Source organism: Puccinia triticina, chromosome 7A (assembly GCF_026914185.1).
Source record: "Puccinia triticina chromosome 7A, complete sequence".
Lineage (NCBI taxonomy): Eukaryota > Fungi > Basidiomycota > Pucciniomycetes > Pucciniales > Pucciniaceae > Puccinia > Puccinia triticina.
Window position 1 is genome coordinate 2208583 of NC_070564.1, and position 25116 is coordinate 2233698.

The window sequence follows — 25116 nt, forward strand, 5'->3', positions numbered from 1 at the left end:
ATGATGCCCGAGCCAATCGATCCCTCTGAAGTAATATCCTTACTCCAACAATCTAGCGATGGCCTCGAGGATGATACTTGCAAGTTCTCGATTTACTCAGCGGGAAACCAAGCGTCTGCCATCCAAGCCGAATTGGAAACCTACTGGGGAACTGAACATTTCAAGTATTCTTCAAGCAAGACCGAATTCATATGGCATAGTGGAAATCCGCCCGACTTGAAATCGATTGTCCCATCCCAGCTCGATGGCACCTTACGTTACGGAATCTCGCTGCAGGATGAATGGTTCCTGGTTTGGTGTTTGTTCGAAATTAGCAAAACTTTTGATTGCCAAATTCAGGTCCATGATAACGATGGCGAATTTCTCCTGATTGAGGCGGCCGACAATCTCCCCAAATGGCTCACTCCTGATCTGGCGAAAGGACGAGTTAAGTCCCGCCTTTTAAGAAACTCTACTCACTAGTCGCCGTAGTGAAGTAAACTAATCTGTCTCATAACCATCAACAGGTTTGGATTCAAGAAGGATCTCTCCATCTAATTCCTTTAGCGGCAAATCCATATGTACAAGCTGGTCTGCCAACCCAGGTGGCATTGGAAATCCTTCGCGCGAGATCTCATTCAACTGTGGCTTCAGCATCAATCAACACTACTATTCTTGATCGCATTCGCGGAGCATCACCCCAAGTGCTCACTGAGAGCCACCTTTTTAACACGGAAGCCTACCTTCATATTAGCATAGCCAAGGCCCTTCAAACTGATCCAAATCTCATAGGTTTAGCCGTCAAAGCATTCTGCGAGAAAGACGCGGATAGTTTCAAAGTGAGTTAACAAATGTATGGTTTAAGTCGATTTTCACCAGCCTATGGATTGCTGATCGTTTTTTGTTCTTCTTTGGTTTAGGCATGCCGAGAAATGATTCGATTCCCACCTCTGACTCCCTGCAACCCTAGCACCGATGACAACGAGGTTGCGAAATCTTTAGCGACTAACTGGCCTTATTGCTTGATTCGAATGACTCGGCCGCTATATGCTGTTTTATTGAACCATGAGACGACGTTTCACCCACCCAAGCCATTTGAAAAAGTGGGCTGGATGGATGTGGCTAGGGAGGACAGCGTTGAATGGAAAAGGAGATTGGTCGGGATGAAGATTTCGTGCGGGTTTGAGATGTCGCTATCGACAGTTCATTCGAGTCGAACGACTTGCGATCCCATGTTCAATGGCCGTTCTCGTAGATATCAGAGCTACCTTGATAAACTCCAGAAGGCCGGCTATTTTCAAGGAGAGGTCGAGGGTAGCACGAAATGGGTTGAACTTGAATCGATTGCCAAGAAGGCCTACGCAGACAGCCTCAAACCGAATGATATCATCACTCGATTCGATTCTGCCGTCGGACAGTCTCATCTATCCGATAGTCACAGCACCTCACTTGACTGCAAAGGAGAATCTGACGAATGGCTGGACCTAAATGAAGAACAACTCAAAGCTCTACTGAAGGAAGGGGATCCCCATTCAATGCCGCTTGGCTCATCGTCTATAGAAACACAGGAACAGGAGAGTGATGGTGAAATAAAGAAGATGTCATCCTTTGCTACTCAAATGGAGAAGTTTGTGGACGGACAAGGAAGCTTAGAGGGTGCTTTACATTCTGACGATGAAATGACAGATGATTCGGCTGACACTAGCGCAGAGGATTCTGAGCAAGAAGAGCTACGTGCAGACATCTTTCCTAGTCGACGCAAGAATGCCAAGAGAGCCTACAAAGGTCCTACTCGAAAGTCTGATGGCGAATATGATGACGAAACGAAAGAAAGACTGGCCACGCTGGTACCAGGTCTAACTGATGCTGAATGGGGACAGTCGTCCGAAAAGACCACCCAGTCATATGCCGATCCGCCCTTGGTTAATGATTCACAACCAACCAACGCCTCAGATAAAATCAATGCGACCACTAGAAATAAAAAGCCATTACCTAAACTAACCAAACAATCGTACGATGGGGTGTGCGAGGAAGCGTCGGAGGAAGATTCAGATAGCGACGATTCAAACACCCCCAGCGGAATGGAAAAGCAAGTTAATGCTGAAGTGGTAGAAGACATCGACATGGATGAAGAGCGGGATGATTTTCTCAAATTTGCGCAGGAAGCGCTCGGGTTGACAGGCGCACAATACGAAGCTATCTTGGATAGTCGTAGGGAAAGAGGGGGTCAGCCGTTCCTCCTCTCAGTTTCCCTATACCCAAAACTGATTATTTTATCTCCTCTTTCTTATCAATTAGCCTACGTACCACCCACATCAAAAGTCTCGCAGAAAGAAAGCCGTCCAAAGAAAACTCCTCATACCGATTTGGCCCCAGATACTTTGATGGCCTCGAAAGGCGCCAACACACGATCTTCAGTATCGAAAGGAAAACAGCCTGAACGCACAGTTCGTTTTGAAGCCGACAAGCCGACAGACGAAGATGAGCATCAACCGATGAGTTCATCGGATGACGAAGACCAGATGACAGAAGATAAGAAGGGGAATGTGGATCTGGACACGTTTGATAAACTGATGAACCGGATGGACGAAGAGCTCCGAAAGAAACGCGGCAAACGAATGGGGGAAAAGGGTGGGCCGATTCCGGCAGACCCCCTTGGGCCCGACCTGGGCGGCGGGTCCCGATCGGGGATGAAAGATCTATCAGACGATTCCGATGACTCAGACGTGGAGATGGACGACATCGACCGGGCCATCCACAGCGAACTGGCTGACTTGATGAACCAATCCGGCGTCCAGTTGGACGGTCAATCCCATGATCAGCCCAACTATTCCGTCATCTCCAATTTCCTCGAGAGCTTTAAATCTCAGGTCGGCTTGCCCGGTCCCGTCGGTAACATGGCCGGTCGAATCGGATTCGATTTCTTTCCTTCAAAGGATAAAAAACCTTAGCCTGCCCCTTCATAATGCTCTCTTTGTTGATACCCTTCGAATACCATTCATGCAAAAGCAGAATATTGTATCCTGTGCACCATATGCTTGATAGACTGCGTGGCGCGCGAGCTGGTCGCACAGAAATGGCCCCAAGACTGATTGGACAAACGGGCCCGACTGGTCGTTGGCTCAGTGCTGGTACTCAGAAACGAGAGGGCTATTGAGGTGGGTGGGGGCAGCTTCGGAGCAAGAATATGTCCTCCGGCCCCGGGTCAAGATCACCGGCCGCGGCATAGCAGACAACCGGACTTCGACATGTGACTGGGGGCACTTCGGACAGCAAACACGTATCAGACTCAACACAGCCGCTGTTCCGTCTTTCCTGCCCCGAGGCCAGCTTGTGTCCATCAGAATGAAGCTTCCCTGATCAAGGGGCTCCGTCATCAATCAACCCTGGCCCGTCTGCTTGATTATTGTGGGAGCATAGTAGCTGGCAAATGGAAAACTTCGGATTCGACAAACATGCTCATCAAGGGAGAACGCTCTTTTAGTCAGTGGAGCGAACAATTCTACTATAATTTGTAGATAGCTTAGCGGGATTGACCACCATCATGCCCACCGGCCTGGTCATACTGATTCCAATAGCCCACCACCACCGCTCCTGGATCGAAACGTGCTCGTAATCCATATGTATGCCATGTGCTCATATAAGGAGGGCCAGCGTTGTACCAGACCGAGCATAACTAAACCACTCGAGTGGAGGGCAGCCCAGTCTTAGGAAGGGATTGCTTCGCGACCAGCCAAATGCTGCACGTGCCCGCAGGAGGATAAGGGACACGTCAGCTACTATGACACGACTAACTGTAGATAGACAGTTTGCAATGTTATGGCCTCCAACTCGAACACCTTGTGCTAAGTTCGGCACCAGACTAGCTTGCTGTGCATCGACACTGAAACACGTCGCGTCGTGTCTATGTACCAAACTCATTTGCTCAGGATCCGAGATGCGTGCCGCTGGATCACTGTACGTGCACGAAGATTATAAAGATAGCACAGATATATAGCACCTGTTGGCAGTGAGACTTGATTATGTATTTCCCCCACGGAAATCCCCTCAGGCGCTCACAAATGGCAACTGCATTCATGTATAGCATTTTCCGGAGATCATGATAAGCCTTCTCTACTTACAGTGTGAACCAGACAATGGCGCGCCAGATCTAACACGAGTCTGGAACCCGACTTTTGTAATAATCAATGATGGCATGTGCTGGTTTGCTGTGTGATGTGCTGGCCCTGGAGCACTCGGTCCAGCTCGGTTCTCCCCAGTGGCCTCCACGATCTGCATGCGTTTCAGCGCCGACGTTGTCGTATCCCCGACGCTTCTATCTTCTCATTCATCGGCATCTCGTCTTGGAACAACGCGCCCGCAGAGAAAAAGACTATAAAAACTGCAGCTTTTCTTGCTCCAGAGTGCTGCTCCAGCTCACCAATTCTCTTGTGGACTCTGTCATCACATATTCCTTAATACATCAAATTCAATCCTTTGGGGTCATTATTAAAATTCGGTCCTGGAATTCAGGCAATTGTCATCTGCGATGCAAACAAAAAGGCTGTGGGTTGGAGTGACGCTCCTGATAGGTGTCGACTGGCAATACAAAATCCGACCAATAATGGCGCCAGCTGTTGTGAATGAGAAGATAACACTAACAGACAGTCTAGGCCATGAACCGTATAAGATCCCACAGACGGGACATAGTCTTACGGGTGCCTACTTGATGGATCCTCAGACTCTCAAAGACCCCATCAAAACATCATCTAGAGAATCTTACTCGTCTGATAGATACAATGTTAAGAGTCAGTGAAATCCCATTTTTACTTCAACTGATATGTATGAGGCTTTCTCCAAAATTGATGATGTCTGTTTTCTTTTCAAAATGAAAACACGTCTGTCAATCAAAATATTGCACTAAACTGAGGATAGCTTTGGAAAAATGTAAGCACAAAAGTGTCACGTTTTCAAATATATCACTCGTATATTTTTCTTCACTCATAGGATAAAAAATCATTAAAAAAACTGGGTATATAGTTGGGCTGGTCAGACCGACACACGTAGAAAAACATTTTTTGAACGAGTCGTCAAAAAATGAGGTGCTGCGGGCATTCATCAAGGACGCTCAAGATCATAGAAAACGACTCCTGGAATACAGTGACACAGAAAACCCAGATGCGATAAGAACCTTTTTAATGGAAAATGAGCTTGACTTAATGAAAAAAGCTTTTCATTTTCTCCTAAATAGAACAGTGCCCTCTTCCGTCAAGGATGATATCTTAAGTTGGATCCAAGCATTTGCCTACGTCATGAAGACCGGCATTTCAAAACCTAGGAATTATAAGTTAGAAGCAGCGGTACATCATGGTCTGATAAGTCTACAATCGAAGTATGCCACATTGGCTCTGCCTCGTTCAATGTCAACGAAAGACGCAGTCGTTCCTCGATATATTAACGCGTTATTGAAAATATTATGTGATCGTTGGCACAAGAGTCCATCAGCGGAGTTACCTTTGATTCCTTGGATATCTGGTAAATCTCAATGTTTTTTGTTTTGTTTTGCTCTTTTTACCCAACTGCTCAACCCACATGGAAACTGTTACACTGTTTTCGAATTTTTATGATCTTGATGAAACAGAAATACTCAATCCTCGCGAAGGGCGTAGTGAAGACATGAGTAAGACAGACATCCAATTTGTTTCTGTAGGACTCAGCGACAGCATAAACTGATGGGCTGATGTTGGTTTTTTTGCATGGCATAGTAACTTTTGAAAGTTTCAAAAACTTGATCAGATATGACTCTAGATTTGCAAATTTACTAGAATTGTTTACTAGTGAAGGCAATTCCCAGAAAAAGTTTCGCGGACTTCAAGAGTTAAGGTCAATCATCAGCAATAATAGTGAAGCATCGGCGGAAACAAGAACGACTGCCGTTGTACTTTTGCATCACGTCAGTCAAGGAGAAGGAGGAAATATCCCAATTGAAGTCAGTAACCAAGCCAAATATATGATCAGAGAGATTTACTTTGAAAACAGGAACGGCCGTAGGGTTTTGTTTAATCAACTCTATGAGCTTATGGGAAGAATTGTCACAAATTATCCCTGATAGCACATTTTTGATTTGTAAAAAAGACAGTAGCTTCTTGATGATGGTTAGAATAAATACATATTAGAATTTCAACACCCACAGGAAGTAAAAATGAGGGGTATTGTCTGTTGGAAATGTTTTCTGGTTTGTATGTAGTCCTCTATATTCTTTCAGTATTTTGAACATGCCAAATTTGTTGCAGCAAGTATATTTTTGGTATGGGAAAGAACTATTATATGAAAATATGTATATTGATTTCTTTGAAAGGTCTGTGGTCAACCATGAATTCTTTTGGCACATTCACAAGTTACATGAATAGCGTTCCTGATGGAGAGAAATATGGAGGCAGTGAGAGGGCTACCCAAGTGGGGGTTGGGGGCACTTCTTCCACTCTGAAACTTCCCTTTATTCATCATTAGGAGTTTAATTCATCTTAGTGGTAAATCAAAATACATGGAGTGCAATCATTCTGATCAAGGGAAAGCTTATAAACTAGGAAAGGAATATATAAATCTGGAATCAAATAGTAAAATTACAAGCAGATCCCAATGATTTTTTTTAAAATTCATAGATACAAATTTCATATGCAAGCACCACAATTATTTGAATTTGTTATTTGTAGAAGTTTGATTGGGGATTTCTCTTCAGAATTTGTCAAATACCATGTTTTTATTTAGACCAGTAGTAAAAACTAGACCACATAAAAACAGTTTTACTTTACACCTGGAGGAAAACTCATTGCCCATGTAGGGTTGTTGGTGCCCTGAGGTGAGGCGCACCAAAGTGCGTGCACCCAAGAATTCAAAGAGTTTTAAGCTGACATTTTCAACAAAAGGGGTACCTGGCCGTTCTACTGGTCACCAGCTCAGAGCTGGTTATTGTGTTTAGTGGGGCAGCCTGTGCCGTGCACAGAAGGGGGCTTGACATCAAGCACACGGTTGCTCAGCTCCCGCTCTTCAGTGCAGAGGCTGGAGCCTCAGTTGAGAATTTACACAGTCATTCCCATCCACTTTAACCACAAGATCAAAGCCTTAAATCATGCTTTAATAAACTCAACTTTGTGGCAAAGTTGAATTTCAAATTTACAATTGCTGCAAATTGAGTTTATGAAGTTGAAATTGAAGCATTTATGAGTGTATGCAGTTCAAATTTGAACACCAGAACTACACCAAACTACTGATAGTTGGCCCACCATTCATTGCTTGAAGGCTTATGGCCATGGCCAAAGCATCAATCTTATACAGTCAAACCCTTGAAACCGCATACCCCTTGGTGGACAGAATTTGCTATGTGGTTTGGCAGGTTACATGTGTGGTTACAAGGGTTAGCTACAGGCCAAAATTAAATTTTGGTGGACCCAAATCAGTATGTGGTTTGGGAGGTTATGCCCTTATACAAGTATGTGGTTTCACAGGTTTGACTGTAGATTGATGTGATTGGCGGGAGGTATCAAATGTGAAAAATCTAAAAGCTTCAACCTCATTTTCTCATAAACTACTGCATCATACTTTATCCAAGTACTTTCAGAAGGAGGATTTTAGCTTCAATTTGGTGTGTTCTTGTCAAAACATTCATCTGAAATTTTGTATCAGCTCAAGAGAAAATGATGCTTTGAGTTTTTGGATCTTTCATATCAGATTTGGGAATTTGTTTGTGGAGAGCGTTTCTGGTGAACTGTAGATGCTCCATTGATTCTTTTTGCATCCATCTATGAAGCATACTTTGTACATGGTTGCACAACAACAGGTTACATGGACCATTGCTCCGGAATATTATATGTTAGACCACTTTGAGAGGTATGATAATATTTTGGCTTGTATATGACAATATATTACATATGATTCCAATGTGACCCACAACTAATTGAATGGCAGATCATCAATAACTCCTCCCTAAACACCTGATAAGATGGGTGACAAGCAACAAGTAACCTCCCACAAAAACATTTCAATTCAGAGTATGCATGCACGTGAAATTGGATACAAAAGTAGTATTAGAATCTATGATGGAGAGGCTATACACACCCGCATGCTGTCGGCACTGTTCAATAAAAGAGGACTTTGCGCCTGGGAGGTAGTTTAGGTACTTCGGAAACCAGACAAGCCCTGGATTGAGAGAAAGAAAATAGTTTAGATTGATGATATGATGAACGTTTGTTTGGGCACATGTACCGTGAGAAGTACTTACGCTGATGTACCGATGTCATTTGCAGGGTTGCCCATGATAATACACTCCGACACGCCTTCGATTGCGTCTCTTTTACTATACAGCGCTGCGTCGAAAAGATGGTCTGTTGTTTTCTCGAACGAAGCCAACATAAGAACCTGAAGGAAGCCCGGCAGGTGTGGTTAGTCAACGTATCTTCAAATTTTAACTGAACAAGTAGCTCACTGAATCTTTCATCTTGGCAATCCCAAATCGAGTGATTCCGAGCACTTCTCCCTTGTAGCACATGATGTCTCCTAATAACATCATGTGTCGGGGGTCGACCTTCAATCCATGAGAGTCCATCGTGTACGAGATTTCTTTGATGATACAATTTCGAGCCGCCTCGATACCTAGCACACTTTGGGCTTCCATGATATGATTGGGCATAGTATGTGTACCGACTACGCCTGAAAGTTTACCATGCAAATGTCAATATTGAAAACCATCATGATCATCCACAAAACTCCCTACCATCTGTCGTCATCACGTCAAGCAAACCGTATCCTTCGACAAGAAGTTCGTACTCATTCTTGCTATTTTTGTTGATAACTGTCCGGCCAGCTTTGGGAAGACCCTGTGTACCAAACAAATATAGTCAGCTACCAAGATGTTTGTTTGCCTCCCACGAGTGGTTATAACTCACTTTGATAACCACGCCTGGAAGAACTCGACGAAGGAACATCAACTTCTGGTAAAACGGTAGGACTTTCTCTCCGTCTGCTAAACCGGTGTCTACATAAACCCGGATACGATTCTTGCGGGGAATTACTTGTATTTGCTGTGGAGCCAGACCTGGTCAATTTGGGCTTTTTGGGAAAATTGAACGATGTATTGGCCAAACGTACGTCAGCCGTGATTTTCAACTTGGGTGCGTTGATGATCGACCATTTGATTGAATCTAGCGTGATTTCCAGCTAAAGGAGGATTTTCATGAGTTTTATGCCCGAAAAATCTTCCACATGAGCATAGGTAGTTTACCTGCAAGCGTTGAACGGTTTCCATGTCGATATGAATACCAAGGTACATTGAATCGTTGGAATACATTTCTTCGATGACAGATGTGACCTGGAGACGGGAAGATTTCAGCTGAGAATCTTCGAGACAATCCATGTACTGGTCATGTACATCACCCAAGTAGGTTTTCTCCAGCCGAGCCTTGACGATTCTGGCCGACCTTTCGTTCTGATTAGCCACTAGCGGTGCGTTGATGATAGGCCCATTGATCAGTTTGGAGGCGTTGATAATTTCTTTGATTCGAGGTACACCAAGCGTGATGTTCATCGAGGCTACACCAGCAAAATGGAAAGTCTTCAAAGTCATTTGGGTTCCAGGTTCACCAATCGATTGAGCACCAACAGCACCGACGGCAGTACCTATATAATGTCAAGTTACGATGGAAAATGTCATTTGACTGCTAGATCAGTAAGAAGAATCTGATGGTATGGATCATACCTGGCTCGACTTTGGCTTTGACGTATTTTTTCCAACAATGATTCAAGAATGTCTCAATTTGCTTCAGGGTGACTTGCGTCTTGTTGATAACGATTTTCTTATTGGCCTCTAACGTAGCAACAAATCAGAAAGGAATTCTGGGAAGCCAAGGAAGACCGGAGGCTCGACTTACCGCTCACGCCGGCAGACAGGTCCGTGTATTCGTCCCAATCTCCTTCCAACTCCAAGGCGGGATACATACCATAGCTCTGCCTGTAATTTGCAGCGGGCTTGGCAACCCGTTCAACCATGAAATCCAAGACCGAGTCTCTGAAGCGTTGCGTGCAAGCGGTAGCAAAACGAGGTTGCGCTAGACCATCGGTGACCAATTTGATAATTTCGTAAGGATGCAGCCCTCTGCCATCAAGATGAGAGACTGTAGCCTGCACCACAAGATAATGCCATAGTATGATATATGGATGATTGAGTAGCGTAAATTTTGTCAAGATGCTTTACTTGATGTCAACTCACTTTTGTGTGCCTCCAAGTGCGGGCAAATTCGACCGGCTCTCCGTCTCCTTCCAAGTAAGTAGGGTCCAAGCCATCATCTCCATATGTAAATTGGACAACCCCACCAACAGAGTTTCTAACAGAGTCGTCGTATCGAGTGGCTAGATCTTCTAAAGCTTTCATCAATCTCCTTTGCATGTAACCTGTCTCAGCTGTTTTGACTGCGGTATCAACGAGACCTTCTCTTCCGGAAATGGCGTGGAAGAGAAACTCGGTGGCGCGGAGGCCAGAATGGAAACTATTTCTGACGAAACCTTTGGCCGGCGGCTCTTTGGCTTTCTTGTGGAAATGCGGAAGGGACCGGTCTTGAAAACCATCTGGAATACGATTGCCACTGATAATCTGCTGCCCGACACAAGCTACCATCTGTGCCACATTAATCTTAGAACCTGTGTTTCGTAGGAAATGTTAATTGAGCTGATTGACCAAGTTTCATGTAACGAGGCTCGCACCTTTAGATCCGCAGGTCGCCATGATTAAAGGTGCGTTGTGCCTTGTGAGTTCCGCCATACAAATTTCTCCCAGACTATCTCTGACCTTTGAAAGGACTCCGGAAATCATAGCCTCAAGTGTTTGATCCAAGTCGCGCCCTGGGAGAGTTTCTAGTTTTCCAGCTTTCGATTGTTGAATAAGCTCGTCTGTCTCTTTGTAGGCTTTAGCAACAAGTGCATTTTTTTGCGTAGATAGTCTTTCACCGGGGGTGACATCGCCGACACCAATCGAAAAGCCCATATTCGCTGTTTGAACGAAGCGTCGTGAGTGTGCGCCACGAGCAAATGATTAAGCTAGCAGACCAGATAAAAATGAAACAAACGAACCTAGCCATCTAGCACTGACTTTGGCAAGTCTATTCATGGCTTTGACAGCTTCATCAGGACCAAAGTCGCAGTTAATTACTGCGAAGATCGAATCTTTTTTTCCACCACCGACGATGGCCTTATCGACTACTCCACACATGATTTCTGAATTTTGAATGACGAGCCAGCCGTCATTAGGCGACATGTCCGGTAAGTATTCGGGTGCAGCTTTTTGATGTGTGGCACATTTGGCCTCGACATTGACTTTGACGGGTGAATCTTTGTTCGGTCTCATAAGAACGTTGAAGACTTGCTTCCCAGTCCACAGCCGAACGGGTTTCCAGATCACTGGGGGTGGAAGATCTATATGCAAGGTAGCATCAGACAGATATTGAAGGATTTGACTGAATTGCTGTCGGTCATAAAAGTTATCTTTTCGAGATAGTAGAAAAGAAGCTGTAATGAAATCTTGGGTAGCAGCGATGATCGGTTCGCCATTTCGAGGGGTAACAAGGTTATATTTGATATTCATCAGTTCCGTAGCTTCAGTTCGTGCTTCTTCAGTCTGCGGTACATCTTACGGTCGCGCAAATAGGATAACAGTCAGCCGTAATCTCATCGCACCACATGAGCCAGGTAAATATATTTACGCAAATTCATTTCATCTCCGTCAAAATCGGCATTGTAAGGCGTACAAACACACTCGTTAAATCGAAAGGTTCGCCATGGTCGTATCTTGGCCCTATGAGACATGATTGAAAGTTTGTGCAGACTCGGCTGCCGATTGAAAAGTACGACACTAATGTATAATTTTCAGTCGGAAGCAACGACTATACAAAAGAAGCAAGTAGACTCACTCTCCGTCGTGCAAATGTCTTTCCACTGTGTCCCCTAATCGCAGAGTGTTCGCGACATGATTCCGGTTCCCGAATTTCAACGATCTTTTGAAAGGAGCTGCGGTTCCGCTGGCGTTTGATGTATTACCTGCCACGAGGTAATTGGCACCCGGATGAATATCAGGGCCATTCCGGATGCATTGTCGTAATCGATCAATGTTGTGAGCAGTAACTCTTTCTGGATACGTCAGAATTTTTGCCACCCGGTCAGGAACCGCAACCTACATACTGAAGTCAATTCGCTTTAAACCTGGCCTGAATTGGAAATCATGATGACCTTACCTCCGTAATGCTAAGGTTTGGATCTGGACTGATGACCGTTCGACCAGAAAAGTCGACACGTTTTCCAGATAGATTGCCACGAAATCGACCAGTTTTTCCTTTGAGTCTTTGGCAGAAACCTTTGATGGGTTTGACTCCCTGAGCAAATGTAAAGAGGGCCATTAGGATGTAAACCATTGTGCAAAAAAGGGGTGACCAACAGAAGCTTCCACCAACCATTTGTGAAGGGACTCCGGGAAGCTCAGCGTTGATGTACATGGCAACAGAGAGCTGCATGAATTCCCATTGCTCCTAGAGATGCCAAAAAGACGTCAGAGTAGTAGAGGAAGTGGGATAAAGACATAATCCCACCATGATATTTTGAGTTGGTACTCCTTTGACCAGCCCAGTTTTGATGAGAGTATTTGTGAAGATGATTTCGGTCAACTTGACTGTCAAATCATCCTCATTTCTAAGCGGAGATTAGTTTCACAACAGTCATTGGGTGGATACTAACGCAGATTTCCAGAATTGTATAGATGAAAACATACGTGGCGGCCTCTTGCGCAACACTAGGTCGAATACAGACCGGTGGGACATGGATGTACTGCCAAATGTATTCTTCAGGCCGTCCAACTTCAGGATCCAAACCAAGAAGCTCACAATCCTATGGGAACAAAGGTTTTGAAATGAGCTCCACAGTCGAGGCTAGGCTAACTGAGATTGTGTGCTAACTGAAGGGGTTATTCTTCGAAAAAGATTTAGGACCCGGAGCGGGTTCATGTCTTCCTGAGCCTTGTGAAGGTGCGGTCCCAATTCTTTAGTTTCTTTGACAGCGGTGATGAAGGTATCTCTGAATGCCGCCAATTCGTCTGCTTTCTTCTTTGCCCTGAATTTCTCGTGGATGATTCGCAAAGCACCGACTTTCTTGACTGTACCATTGGTAGCACCGCAATAAGGACAAGTAATAATCTTACGACAGGCGGTGTTGACTTGCTTGGCTAGATGCTGCCGCTGTAGATTCTCGAGATTAGGACGTCGGAACTTGATGAGATATAGCCGACGATCTTCTTCTGATAAGAGCACCCTAGCACACGTCTGTGAATCATTCCAAAACAATTGACGCGCCATAAATCTAGAGAAACTGAGGGAAGGTGATATATTCCACATACCTTACAAATGTCTTGCAGCATCTGGATTACCGCCCGAAAATATCCGATATGAAATACCGGGAGGATGAGTTTGATATAGGAGTAATGGCCGACGCAGTCTGCCATTTTAGCATTACAAGTTCCGCATATCCCGGATTTGTCGGATGTCCCCAGCCTACTATCCAAGACACCGCCCTTGGCGGGTTTTTTGACGAGGGGTTCAATTGCACCAGGGACATTGATTCCGTTGTTCTCGGATCCAACCATGCTATAAAGATCGCGTTGAGTGGATTCATATTCGGATATTGCTACGATTTCTTGAGAAGATAAAACGGAGAATTGGATATGTTTTCTAGAACGACCCGAGAATGGTCAGTTGATACATTCCGGAGAATTTGGTATTATGAATAGCTGGTCCTGTACTCACATCTTCTGGGGCGCTTCCTGCAACACGATCTGCTTCATCGTCTTCTGGCTCGGTGGTAATCGGCTGGGATGGGTGATTCGCTTTGTCCTACAGTACAGTCAGTCTTTCGGTGGCGCGCTCGGCGGCAATGGCCGACCAGAAATTCGGATTCTGCATATTCATCCCAGCTTACCACTCGAACGGAGGGTCCGGGGGACCTCGCGCGGAGCGCTCCCCGAAGGAGGGCCTTACTTCAAGCGACTCGAGGAGGTACGGGGGACCCGCGCGGAGCGCTCTCCGTAGCGGCTTCGCCCAGGGGACTTGAAATTAGAAGTTAGGAAACCACTGCATCTCCCAAACCGTGTTTGGGTATGCCCCGTTCGAGGTCATTGCCATTGACGTCAAGCTGGTTACCGATTAGCATGTCCTTTCGAATTCAATCCGTTTGCGAATAAGCCCACCGCAAGAAGACTTGACTACAGCTGCAATGATCTACCTCCTGAGCCGTATAAGTCGGCTTGCAAGACTGGAGGCCTCCCAGATCTCAATTTACAACCCCAAATTCTTATTTTTTGACAAAAAGGAAAATGTTGTCCTAACCCTACAGATCACTAACTTCATGTGCACTGGTTGAGTTTTTGATAGCTGTCTAAATTTAGGATTTAGAGGGGCATCTAGAGCTCTCTAAACAACGACGGGAAGTCATCCACTCATATGATATATTTAAATTGTTAAATTGGACGGCATGGAGACATACCAACGACGATGCTAAGTTAGGCTGACTACAAAGATTTGAACGCACTCAATAAATGGCGAAACCTGCATACTGACACTTTACCTCTATGTTTGGATCCAGAAACCATGAATGCTGACGTCCCTTTGTCATTGGATACATGTTCAGTTTGGTTCTGCTCGGCTCAAAGGACTCCACAAAATTTGCTCCTACCCGTTGACTGGTTTCTGCACTGACCAATGCCGACGGTCTCCCTCGCCTCGAGTCCGACCGGTCGGCGGTACCATGCGCCAGCGGTAGATATTCATCTGCTCCGTTTCTTCATTTGTCCCGCTTTCCCACCCTAAGGAAGGACTAGGGGCCACCTCGATTTCGTGCAATGTTCAGCGAAATAAGTTTTATCGATCTTGCCATATGTGTACGTTGTGAAATGTACTCATTAGAGGGAAAGGAGCGTACCTAAAAGCGCGTCCGTAAAAGCAGCGCGACGCGTTGTGCATCGCAACAAGCAAGAAAGCAGCCTCCATGAATGCACTCGTGGGTCATAAAGCTTGAGAATGCATCGCTGCCTCAGGAAAAAGCGATTTGGTAGAATGCAGCCGGAATCTATCGTCACTATCAACTATTCTCATCATGTGTAAAGCCCGAGCATGTACTCAACCTCAGCACTACTGACCATCCCCGATAGCATCGTTCAAGGTAAAAACGACAAAGAAAAATACACAAATGTTCGGGAAAAGTCATGACCATGACCGCAGTCTTGAAAGCATGATGTTTCTCTGTGAGCCCTTTGTTTTTTCTTTACTACTTAACCTGCCACCCGGTCCGCCATCAAGTGGTCCATCACCACACTTCCACTTCACATCTCTCCCACCCTTCACCGACAAATCTTACAGCCCCGAAAGGAGATCAGAATCACCCTCCCAAATAAAGTCACTTCACACGATGAACTCATCTTCAGAAAATTCTCCTTCCAGGCGAAGAGGATCCACCGGCTCACTTCCAGCTTTAGGTCGGAGAGTCAGTGATGGATCCGCCAAGACAGTAAGATGGCTCGGTAAGCAAATCAAAAGCTTCAAGAAAGACGATGATTCCGACTCCGACGAGCTGTGGGGAACATCGATTGAGAGACCTTTTGACCTGGAAGATCCTAACTGTCCAATTGAGAGAGTTCCTAGCGGATACGTCCCGCTGCACGAACTAGCTAATCGAGCCCGCCCTCAGGCGGTGGAGAGACACTGGCACAAGACCTCCTCATTTTCGCATGGAGCGAAGAGAGTTACTCGGAAACCGACCAAACTTGACCTCAAAGGAGTCTGCCAACCCTCGAATGGTGATGGTCAGGGGACTAGTGAACAACGAGCCCAGCCCTCGGGCAAAAAATCGAAGGCCCCCTTGGACGACCTACCTCCGAGACCACAAAGCCGGGTCGACCAGTTGAAATCCACGGCTAGAGGAGATGTGGTTTCTCCCGCCCCGAAGCCTCGATCCCCCCGACCATCCTTTTTCGGCTCCAAGAAGAAAGAACTTTTCCGGGATAACACCCCTGGAAGCTCTGCTACTTGGTCTGGACCCCGAATCAGCACGCCGCGCCGCCGTCCCGATGTTTCTCGCTGGAACGAGATCTACGAAGCTCCGAAGGAAGATACCGCAAAGGAATAAGGTAGTACCTTAGTGCCGCCCAGGTCCAATTTGGGTTTCTCTTCATTCTACCAATGCTACATCCTCCCCTAAACAACTTTTGAGCTGTTATATAAAGTGTGACTGGTTTCATGCGTTACATTCCTGTAAATATTTTCTTCAGTTTTTTAACTTAATAAATCAATGGGGATGTGATCAGAGCCAACAGAAAAAGGAGCATCATGCACACTCATTCTCCCGAGTCCCAGTCCTAGAGAACCCGCGGAAAGTTGGATAGCATGCTGCCACATTCTGCATGAGAATAGCTGAGCGGACTCAACAAATCAGATATTCCACCGGGCAGTGAGTTTATACACTCCAGGATTTGAGCACAAAAAGTGCAATGTGTTGACCGTGGCTTGGGGTCCACGTCAAAGCAATCAGAGAAATATCTAACTACCTAGTACTACAGTAGGCTTACTAACTCCCACGGATGCTTCCTGATTGTTGACAGTTTTTTCATATGAGCTTTCAAGATCCCCCGTGTCTACACAGGTGCTCCCCTGCCATTAGATTCCATCATTTTTGATCTGATGAAACCATTCAAAAATATGATCTCCCAATTTATATTGAACCAACTGATTCCGTCGCTCCCAAGCAAAATGTTAAACCACTTGTTGCATTGCACAGTGCTTTGATGTGGGTGTCAGCTACATGCTATACCTTGAGCCACTTGGTCAAATACTGGATGTTGTATAGCAAGCAACTTTCATGAATTTTGGCAAGTTTCTCTACACACAAAGCTGTTCAAGCTGAGTAGCCAATATTCATTAAAAGGCTTCATGTAACTAACACCGGCTACCTGCATGAATTTTGACAACTCAGTACGCATGGTTTTTTGTGCAGAGGAACTTGTGAAAATGCATTTAAGTCACTTGCCCTCCAATTGGGAGTCATTTACTGGTTGTCAAGAGGGGCACAAAGGGGAACACAAGAGCCTCAAGAGGCAGATTCTAAATCATGGGTCTGTATCACCAGGGCATCAAGTGAGGGCTAGCCGGGAGAGATGTGAAGGGCAAGATCTCTTTGTTAGTATATACAACTGTGAAAATCAGAAGGAAAGGAGAGAGAAGAAGGAAAAGGGGAAGCATACCTAGCCAGGAGATATGTGAACGGCAAGATCTCTACCGGCTAGAACATGGAAGGGAGTGTAGACTAAATATCAGGTGGATTATCTAATCTAGTGAAAGCTATGTGACATCTTTGTGAGACCCCAAAGGAGGGGGCTTACATCCACTTTGAAATCCCCTGATATTTGGGACCTGGGTGGATGCAAGCCTCTGTCAGGGTAGACATCATATTTCCCCAGGGCCCAAACTTCTCCAAACTGCTATAGCAAATATTCACCTTGATTTTTTTTCACTGAGTAGTTCATAGCTTGTGAGCAACTGTGATCTTGTAGGGTTTATAGCATACTATGGGAGAAAACTACAGAAAGAATCAACCTCAGATTGTGCATGTGCACAACCTATCAAGTTAACTACTGCTTGGAAAACCAATGGTTTGGAAAGTTCCATGGAATTATTGTGGTTTATGGACCACCTTAAATTTTGGAGGTTGGACAGTAAAAATCATGGGGAGGTAAGATTGGGTTGTTAAAACCCTGGGATGGCAACTCAGGTTTTGCATATTGCAACTTGTGTGGCTCTGGCATGCAAACATGCACTGCCAGGAAAACTCGCGCAACTGGCACCATTTGGCATGCAAGAGCTCCAAAGAAGGTTGTGTTGCTACGCAAGAATTTGTCAAAGGTTGCTGTTCACCAAGCTTCAATCCACATTTGTGCAAAAAAAAAATGTTGAGTCCTTGGCTGACACTAAAAAAGCTTTTAGACAGGAGCATCTTGCACATCAACTGCTGTCAGTTGAGCAATGTTTTATTGCAATGGTGTTTGCTATGATACACATCCATACCAATGACCCGGTCATCAAAGGTAGCCATCACGCTCTTGATGATTAGCTGTACCAGCTAACAACATTGTGAGAGGTACTATAGCTGGTCTTCAATAGCTTGCAATGGTATTGATGAGCTGTACTGTTAGTCTCAGTGATGTTAAGATCCAAATTCTTCTGGCAACACCAGGTGATGGAGATGACAGGAGCAACGGTGGGCTGCTATGCTATGCCAAAAAATGAGCTAACAGCGGATTACGCGGCCCTTTCCCCAGCATTGAACCACTTAAACTGGTGAGAATATTCTAGGAGCCTGCCTGATCAAAATGTTCCAGCAGGAATGTTGCATCAGGGAGTTAGGACATCCTGGTTACCAGATGCAGAGCCAAAATTCCATTTTGAGGACAGTTCAGCTAACATGTTCTGTTTTGAAGCATTCAACTGCTTGCCTTGCGTGGACTGAACTATAAGCTTTCCTGAGGGATCAGTCAATTAGGACTGCACAATTCAGGGAGTTTGGAAAATCATGTTTCCAGCTGCGCCGCTTTAATTGGCGGTTAGCTGATTTCTAGCACATCATAGTGGCCCACTGTTAACTGGAGGAAGAACATATATGGTTTTAAGTTTTATTTCCAAAAGGAAATAATGAAAACATAAAAGAAAAGGAGGTTCCTGCTAGCCAGGGGTGTTTTAGATCCCCCCGGAGATGAAGCTGGGACTGCTGAGCAGGGGTGGTTGCAGGGCATAGCACATCGAATCGAATCGATTCGAGTATTCGTATTCGAATTTGATTCGAGTCGAATAATGCCTGGGCAAATTTAAGCTCAAATATTCGAAAAAATTCGAATAATGGCTCAAAGGGGGGCATAGAGGGCCAATGCAAGATTCTCTGGGGCCAGATGAGTTTGCACAGGCCCTATACCAGCCCCTTTGATGCAACACAAAAAAAATCTGCCTCTGGCACTTTGAAAAGTGCGTCCGCCACTACAATAGGTGCGTCTGCCACTATGCAAAGTGCGTCCGCCACGTTGAAAAGTGCGTCCGCCACTTTGAAAAGTGCGTCCACCACTTTGAAAAGTGTGTCTGCCACTATGAAAAGTGAGTCCGCCACTATCCAAAGTGTGTCCAGCACTCTGAATAGTGAGTCCGCCACTATCAAAATTGTGTCTGTCACTGTGAAAAGTGCGTCCGCCACTATGAAGAGTGCGTCCGGCACTATGAAGAGTGCGTCCGGCACTATCAAAAGTGCATCCGGCAGTGAGTCCGCCACTATCAACAGTGTGTCCGCCACTATGAAAATTGCGTCCGCCACTATGAAGAGTGCGTCCAGCACTATCAAAAGTGCGTCCGGCACTATCAAAAGTGCATCTGGCACTATCAAAAGTGCATCCGGCACTATCAAAAGTGCATCCGGCACTATCAAAAGTGCATCCGGCACTATCAAAAGTGTGTCCAGAACTCTGAATAGTGAGTCCACCACTATCAAAAGTGCGTCCGCCACTATGAAAAGTGCGTCCGGCACTATCAAAAGTGCGTCCAGCACTCTGAATAGTGCGTCCGCCATTATGAGATATGCCTCTGGCAATATTATAAGCGCCTTTGGCACCATTACATGTTTGAAGGATGACCCCCTCAAAATTATATGGCCCAGAAATGGGCCAAAATAAGTCAAAAACACAAAAAATGTAATTTTTTGGAGAGGAAGGTGGTCAGGATATTGTGCGTGTGTAAAAGGCTGAAGAGGAGAAAGAGGGGAGAAACTGTCCTTTTTATATATCCGTCCCTCCTCTTAGGGTAGGATTTTCCTTGAGTAATTATTTGAATCTTGGCAGGTTATAATTTGTTGGAGATGGTTGGAAATACATCTAAGTATCTGATACTGTGAATCCCAGTTTTATGACTCTAGGAGGCAGGTCTTCTACCTGGGAAATTTTCACCAGTCTGTCAATGAGTGGCTTGCAGGATATTTGTGTTACAGATTGGAAAAAGGTCTCCATTGGACACCTGTTTGCAGGTTGCGGCTGGGAAAGATACCCTTCCTGGCGCTGTAGAAATAAAGGCTGGTCTTGGTAAGAAATGTCAAAGCCCGTGCTTCTTTCAGAATGGTGTTCTGGGCTTGAGTGATTATTGACGACTTCCACTCAGCACCACTACTTTCCCCTAATCTTCAGGGCTCTAGAATGAGCCTGAAATTTAGCGTAATAATCCACAAGTGATGAAGATCCACACTCCCTAATCCCAAGTCTGTGATAGCTAATAAGTATAAGGTAATGTAAACTCTTATAATACTCTCAGTACCATCCTTAATTTGTAAGTACAATGGTGAGTAGTAAGATAGATCATAGAAAAAAAAGGAAGAGAAACCAAAAAACCCCACTCCCCTCCTCCCCTCCACGCTTGTCTGCTTCTGTTCCCAATAGATATGCAATATGGGTACCTGGCACCCGCTGGCGGGTACTCATCAGGTGGGCAGGTACCAAGTATGGGTCTGGGTGTGGGTTTTTCTTGTTTTTTTAGCAGTAACCAGGTACATCTGCGGGTACCCACCATACCACCTCCCCTGGTGGGGGGGAGGAGGGGTCCTGAGGAGGGTTAAAGAGAATTGGGGTCCGCGCCAAAGGCAAACAGACCCAGCTGGTGCTCCGGGGGGAACACACCGGTTTGCTGGTCAGGCTTTTCCCGCCACTGGTAACCCAGGCGTGTCCGGGTCCGGGTCCGGGTGTCTGTTTTGGGCAAAAAAAACAGGCAGTACCCGCACCTGCCGCGGGTACCTGTGTCTACTCGTTGCATCTCTAGTTCCCAACCAAATCTCCACTAAGAAACTATTCATAGGAATAGAAATTGTTGTGACCCAGGTTGGGCCACAGGGCTTAGTCTCACCTAGACCCTCTTTCTGCTTAGGTCATCACATGTATATAGAATGTTTTCCCTTCTCTATACATGTAATCTATCATTCCTGTTGTCAACCATCTTGAGGTTCCACTAGAAATTGAGTGGGTTTGGACCATCCGTGTCAGGGCCTCAGGCCACAGAATAAACGGGCAGGTTGGGCCAGGTCAATTTGTCTTAAATTTAGAGATGGCCCCGACGAACCCGTCGCAGGTACCTGCCATCTGCTGGCGGGTACCCGCCAGCGTGTGCGTGTTCGGGTGCGGATGCTGGAGAGATAGAGCGGGTACCCGAATATTCTTAGGGGGTACCCGCTCTTTTTTGGGCATGTGGCGGCTGCCACAACAACCACAAGGACTGGAAAGGCATTCCTTCCAGTCAAAGAGGTTAAAAAACATCTTTGGCCGGAAGGATTCCTTCCAGTCAAAGAGGCTACAGAACGTTACAGAACCTCTTTGACCAGAAGGATTCCTTCCAGCCAAAGGGGTTACAGAACCTCTTGAATGGAAGGATCCCTTCCAGTCAAAGAGGTTACAGCCATTCCCGAAATGCTTGCGGTTGGGTAGGCCCAAATTTTGGACTGCTATTTTCAGCCTCAAAGCCTGTATAGCCCCTGTACAGCAGGCTGCATACGGTGATGTGATTAAAAGAAAATCACTACTTTCTTTGTTTTTAACTTTGGGGCCTCAAGGGTTGCACCATTGGAATCCTGGAGCAATTTTACATCAATTGGACCCTTTGCTGCATGCCCCTCCCCTGCCCTGTGGCCAGCAGGGAACCCTGGTTGAGCCAAACAGCCACCCAAAGGGGTTTTGACTGCCTGTACAGGCCTGTGGCTGAAATAAAAAAAATGGCCTCAAGCCCGCAAGCTTTTAATTGGCCTTGAGCCTGCAAGCTTTTCAAGAATGGCTGTAAAACAACTGAAAGTAATCAATGATTTTGAGGGGCGGGTATCCGTAGGCAACGGTGAAACAATTACGTTACACGTAATTTATTGGCCTGTAACTGTATTGTAATCTCTGACCATTACATGTAATTTAAGATCACTTGTATTGTATTGGTGGTCCAATACAATACAGTTACAAAGTATTAATTACATGATACAAATATTTGATTACAGATGTATTGTATTGGGTACCCAATACAATACCAACACTGTATCTGGGGTAATTTTAGACCATTTTTTTAAGTTTACAAATATACTCCTAGCCTGTTAGGGGAATTGGGGGTTAAGAGATGATTGAGGCAACGGTGCAACTATTACGCTAAAAGTAATTAGCAGCGCTAATAAATTAGCTTAATGGTCCCCGCTAATAATCCCAGCTGTTAGCATTAGCGCTAGCTGAACAGCACTACACTTAGCAGGTAGCCTATCGTGGCGCTTGCTACAATGCTTTCATTCCCAATGCAGTTTAGCTTCCTGACATTGCTAAAGCTAAACTTAGCTGTAGTTTAGCGCCCTAGTTGCCTCATGCGCTAATGAAATAGTTACATGTGCAAAAATAAATTTTACCCAGCTGACAAGCTGAGTGGGACTATTACACATCTCCAGATTCCCATGCAACTGAGCAGAGTCTAGTCAAGATTGTGTACAGCAGGCAGACAAGTTTCGTCACAACTGACCACGCATGTCACCTTTGATATGACACTGCGGGCATCTCGCTGTCGCTGCGGGCCGCAGCGACATCATGACGCTGCATATCAGAATGCAGCGTCAGCTGCAGCGACATCTGGCCGGCTGATCGATTTGCCTTTGGACAGCCGGCCACCAATACATAACAACCTCTCGATGACCGGTCCTTGTGCCGGCCATCAAGAGGATTATAACACACTCCTCTCACTCCTCTCGGTGACCAGCTCATGGAACGGTCATCGGGAGGAGTCCACACTCCTCTTGATGCCAGCACACACCGGCGTCAAGAGGAGTACAGACACCTCTCGATGGCCGGCACAACAACCGGTCACCAAGAGGAGTACGCACTCCTCTCGATGGCTGGCCCAAGGCCCGGTCATCAGGAGGAGTACATACACACTTCCCTTGATGAACGGCACAGACCGGGCATCGAGGTGCATGTACTCCTCTCGACGCCGGCCTGTGTTGGCATTGAGAGGAGTATGGATTCCTCCTCCCGATGACCGGTCCTTGTGCTGGTCATCGAGAGGAGTGTGGACTCCTCCTCCCAATGACCAGTCGTTATGCTGGTCATCGAGAGGAGTGTGGACAACTCTCAATGGCCGGCACAAGGACTCCTCATGATGGCCGGTCCTTGGGCCAGCCATCGAGAGGAGTGCGTACTCCTCTCGGTGACCGGTCGTTGTGCCGGCCATCGAGAGGTGCGTTGTGTGTACATACCCCGGTGGCCGGCTGTCCATCAGACAGCCAAGTGTCGCTGCATTACTTGTCGCGCGGGGTTCGAATCCCCACTGAATCGTCAGATGTCGCTGCGGTCCGCAGCGATATTGAGATGCCCGCAGTGTGAGCCCCCATTTTTGAATAGATATAGGTACTCACCAGGTCAAGAGTTCAATTCCCATTAAAGACCTATATCACATGAGATTTACCTGTAACATAGTGAATAAATTAGCAATAATTACCGCTAAATAAGTTGCTAAAATAGCTTAGCAATGCTAGAAAAAGCTGAAGCCTAGCAAATAGCTGCTAAAAAAGGATAATTCTAGCGATTAAAATACACGGATATATTTTGAGATTTGTATTAGCTGTAGCTGTAATACACAAGACAATAGAAAAAAGGGTAGCTTAAGGGCGCTAAAAAATGCCAAGTTAGGATATTTTTCGCTAATGTAACATAACAGTTGCATGATTGATTGAGGGGAGGGCGATAAACATGCATTTTAATTAGAATCAAAGAAAAGAAACTCCTGATACCCGATGATCTAAGTCTCAGCTTCTGTGGGCTTGGAATCTTTCTCACAACTCTGCTTCTTATTATTTTCTTCTTGGAACTGAAGAGCTCGAGAAACCAAGACTTGGGAATCTTCAAAGTCTCCATCGGCCTCGAAACCTTGACGTAGCCACTGATTTGAGCTAACACATCGTTCAATTGTTCTAGCGGATAAGTTGCCGCGATCACGTCCACACACATCAGTCGCAGCAGAGAAACAACGTTCCACACTTGCCGAGGTTGCACAACAAGCCAAGTAATCCCGGGCAATTGTGGCCAAGACTGGGAACTCCGCCTCATGGTCCTGGAAGAAATTCAAACCACTTCAATGCATTATTTTTATAGGTCAATGATATAAAAAAGAGAATGCACAACATACCTGCCACCAGTTCAAGGCTTTGTCTGCTTTTGCTGCAGGCAAGTTGTATTTACCTCCAATGTAATCCACAAGTTCTTTGACAATAGGGGCTTCGTTTGTTTCAGGGAAAAAGTCAAAGTCATCGAGAGCCTGGCGATGGTGTTTTGATGATGGTTGACGGTCAAGTGGCGGAGATTTATCTTTTGAGCTTTGATTTGTATCTAGTTCTTTCTTTTGTTCACAGTATTCAGATTGAAGTAATGATTCAGTGTAAGTATGGTGTTCCTTGAACCAGGCCTTGAAGATCAATAAACGATATGCTGGGTTTAAGATGGTTGCAAGGAGTATAGCATCGCAATCCAATGCCTTGTCAAGATATGTCTTGGTCTTCAGTATCATCTTACGCATCATAGTTCGGAATTCGACTTCCGTTGTTAATTCAATTTGATCTCTGAGGAAGTTGATTATGTTCAGGTACTCGGCAATCATCAGACAGGCAGAGGAACGATCTCCCTCCATCTTCTTTGTTATGAAGTAGAATTCCTAGTAAAATTGAGTTGATCAACAAAGAAACATCGAGATTAGCCGGGTTGATGGCAAACTTACACCAAGAATATCATTCAGCTTCTTCACAATTTCCCAGTCACCCCGACATATCACATACTCTTGGTAGAAATTCTTCCCGCCATCACGTTCTTGGCGGTCTTTTTCATTTTCAATGAGTTTGTTGATGATGGTTTGAGCCTGATATGCGCGGTCCCGGCTTTGCCACTTGATATTCCAACGTATTCCGTATCCAGCAATGAGGCTTGGACCGTTGTATTCAAGTTTCTTGGCCCAGATATTGAATTCAGAACGTCTAGCTGCTGAAGAAGTGATTCGCTGAATCACA

The 25116-nt window shown here is 45.5% G+C and overlaps 3 protein-coding genes across 3 annotated transcripts; 2 read left to right on the forward strand and 1 right to left on the reverse strand.

Annotated features, from left to right (window-relative positions):
• On the forward strand, positions 1-2930 carry PtA15_7A257 (uncharacterized protein; the record flags this gene model as incomplete). The annotated part of the gene is made up of 4 exons (XM_053170845.1): positions 1-426; positions 507-818; positions 900-2205; positions 2278-2930. The coding sequence occupies 4 exons, from the start codon at positions 1-3 to the stop codon at positions 2928-2930; spliced, it is 2697 nt and encodes an 898-aa protein (XP_053022086.1).
• Positions 2931-8093: 5163 nt separating this feature from the next.
• Positions 8094-13828, reverse strand: PtA15_7A258 (uncharacterized protein; the record flags this gene model as incomplete). The annotated part of the gene is made up of 22 exons (XM_053170846.1): positions 8094-8154; positions 8237-8373; positions 8441-8664; positions 8729-8831; positions 8901-9035; positions 9103-9171; positions 9236-9322; positions 9383-9630; positions 9710-9817; positions 9882-10131; positions 10220-10647; positions 10711-10995; positions 11077-11631; positions 11706-11854; positions 11913-12172; positions 12234-12371; positions 12450-12524; positions 12585-12684; positions 12764-12879; positions 12948-13310; positions 13385-13715; positions 13791-13828. The coding sequence occupies 22 exons, from the start codon at positions 13826-13828 to the stop codon at positions 8094-8096; spliced, it is 4260 nt and encodes a 1419-aa protein (XP_053022087.1).
• A 1619-nt stretch (positions 13829-15447) lies between these two features.
• PtA15_7A259 (uncharacterized protein) lies at positions 15448-16164 on the forward strand (the record flags this gene model as incomplete). The annotated part of the gene is made up of 1 exon (XM_053170847.1): positions 15448-16164. The coding sequence occupies one exon, from the start codon at positions 15448-15450 to the stop codon at positions 16162-16164; it is 717 nt and encodes a 238-aa protein (XP_053022088.1).
• Between the last annotated feature and the right edge of the window lie 8952 nt (positions 16165-25116).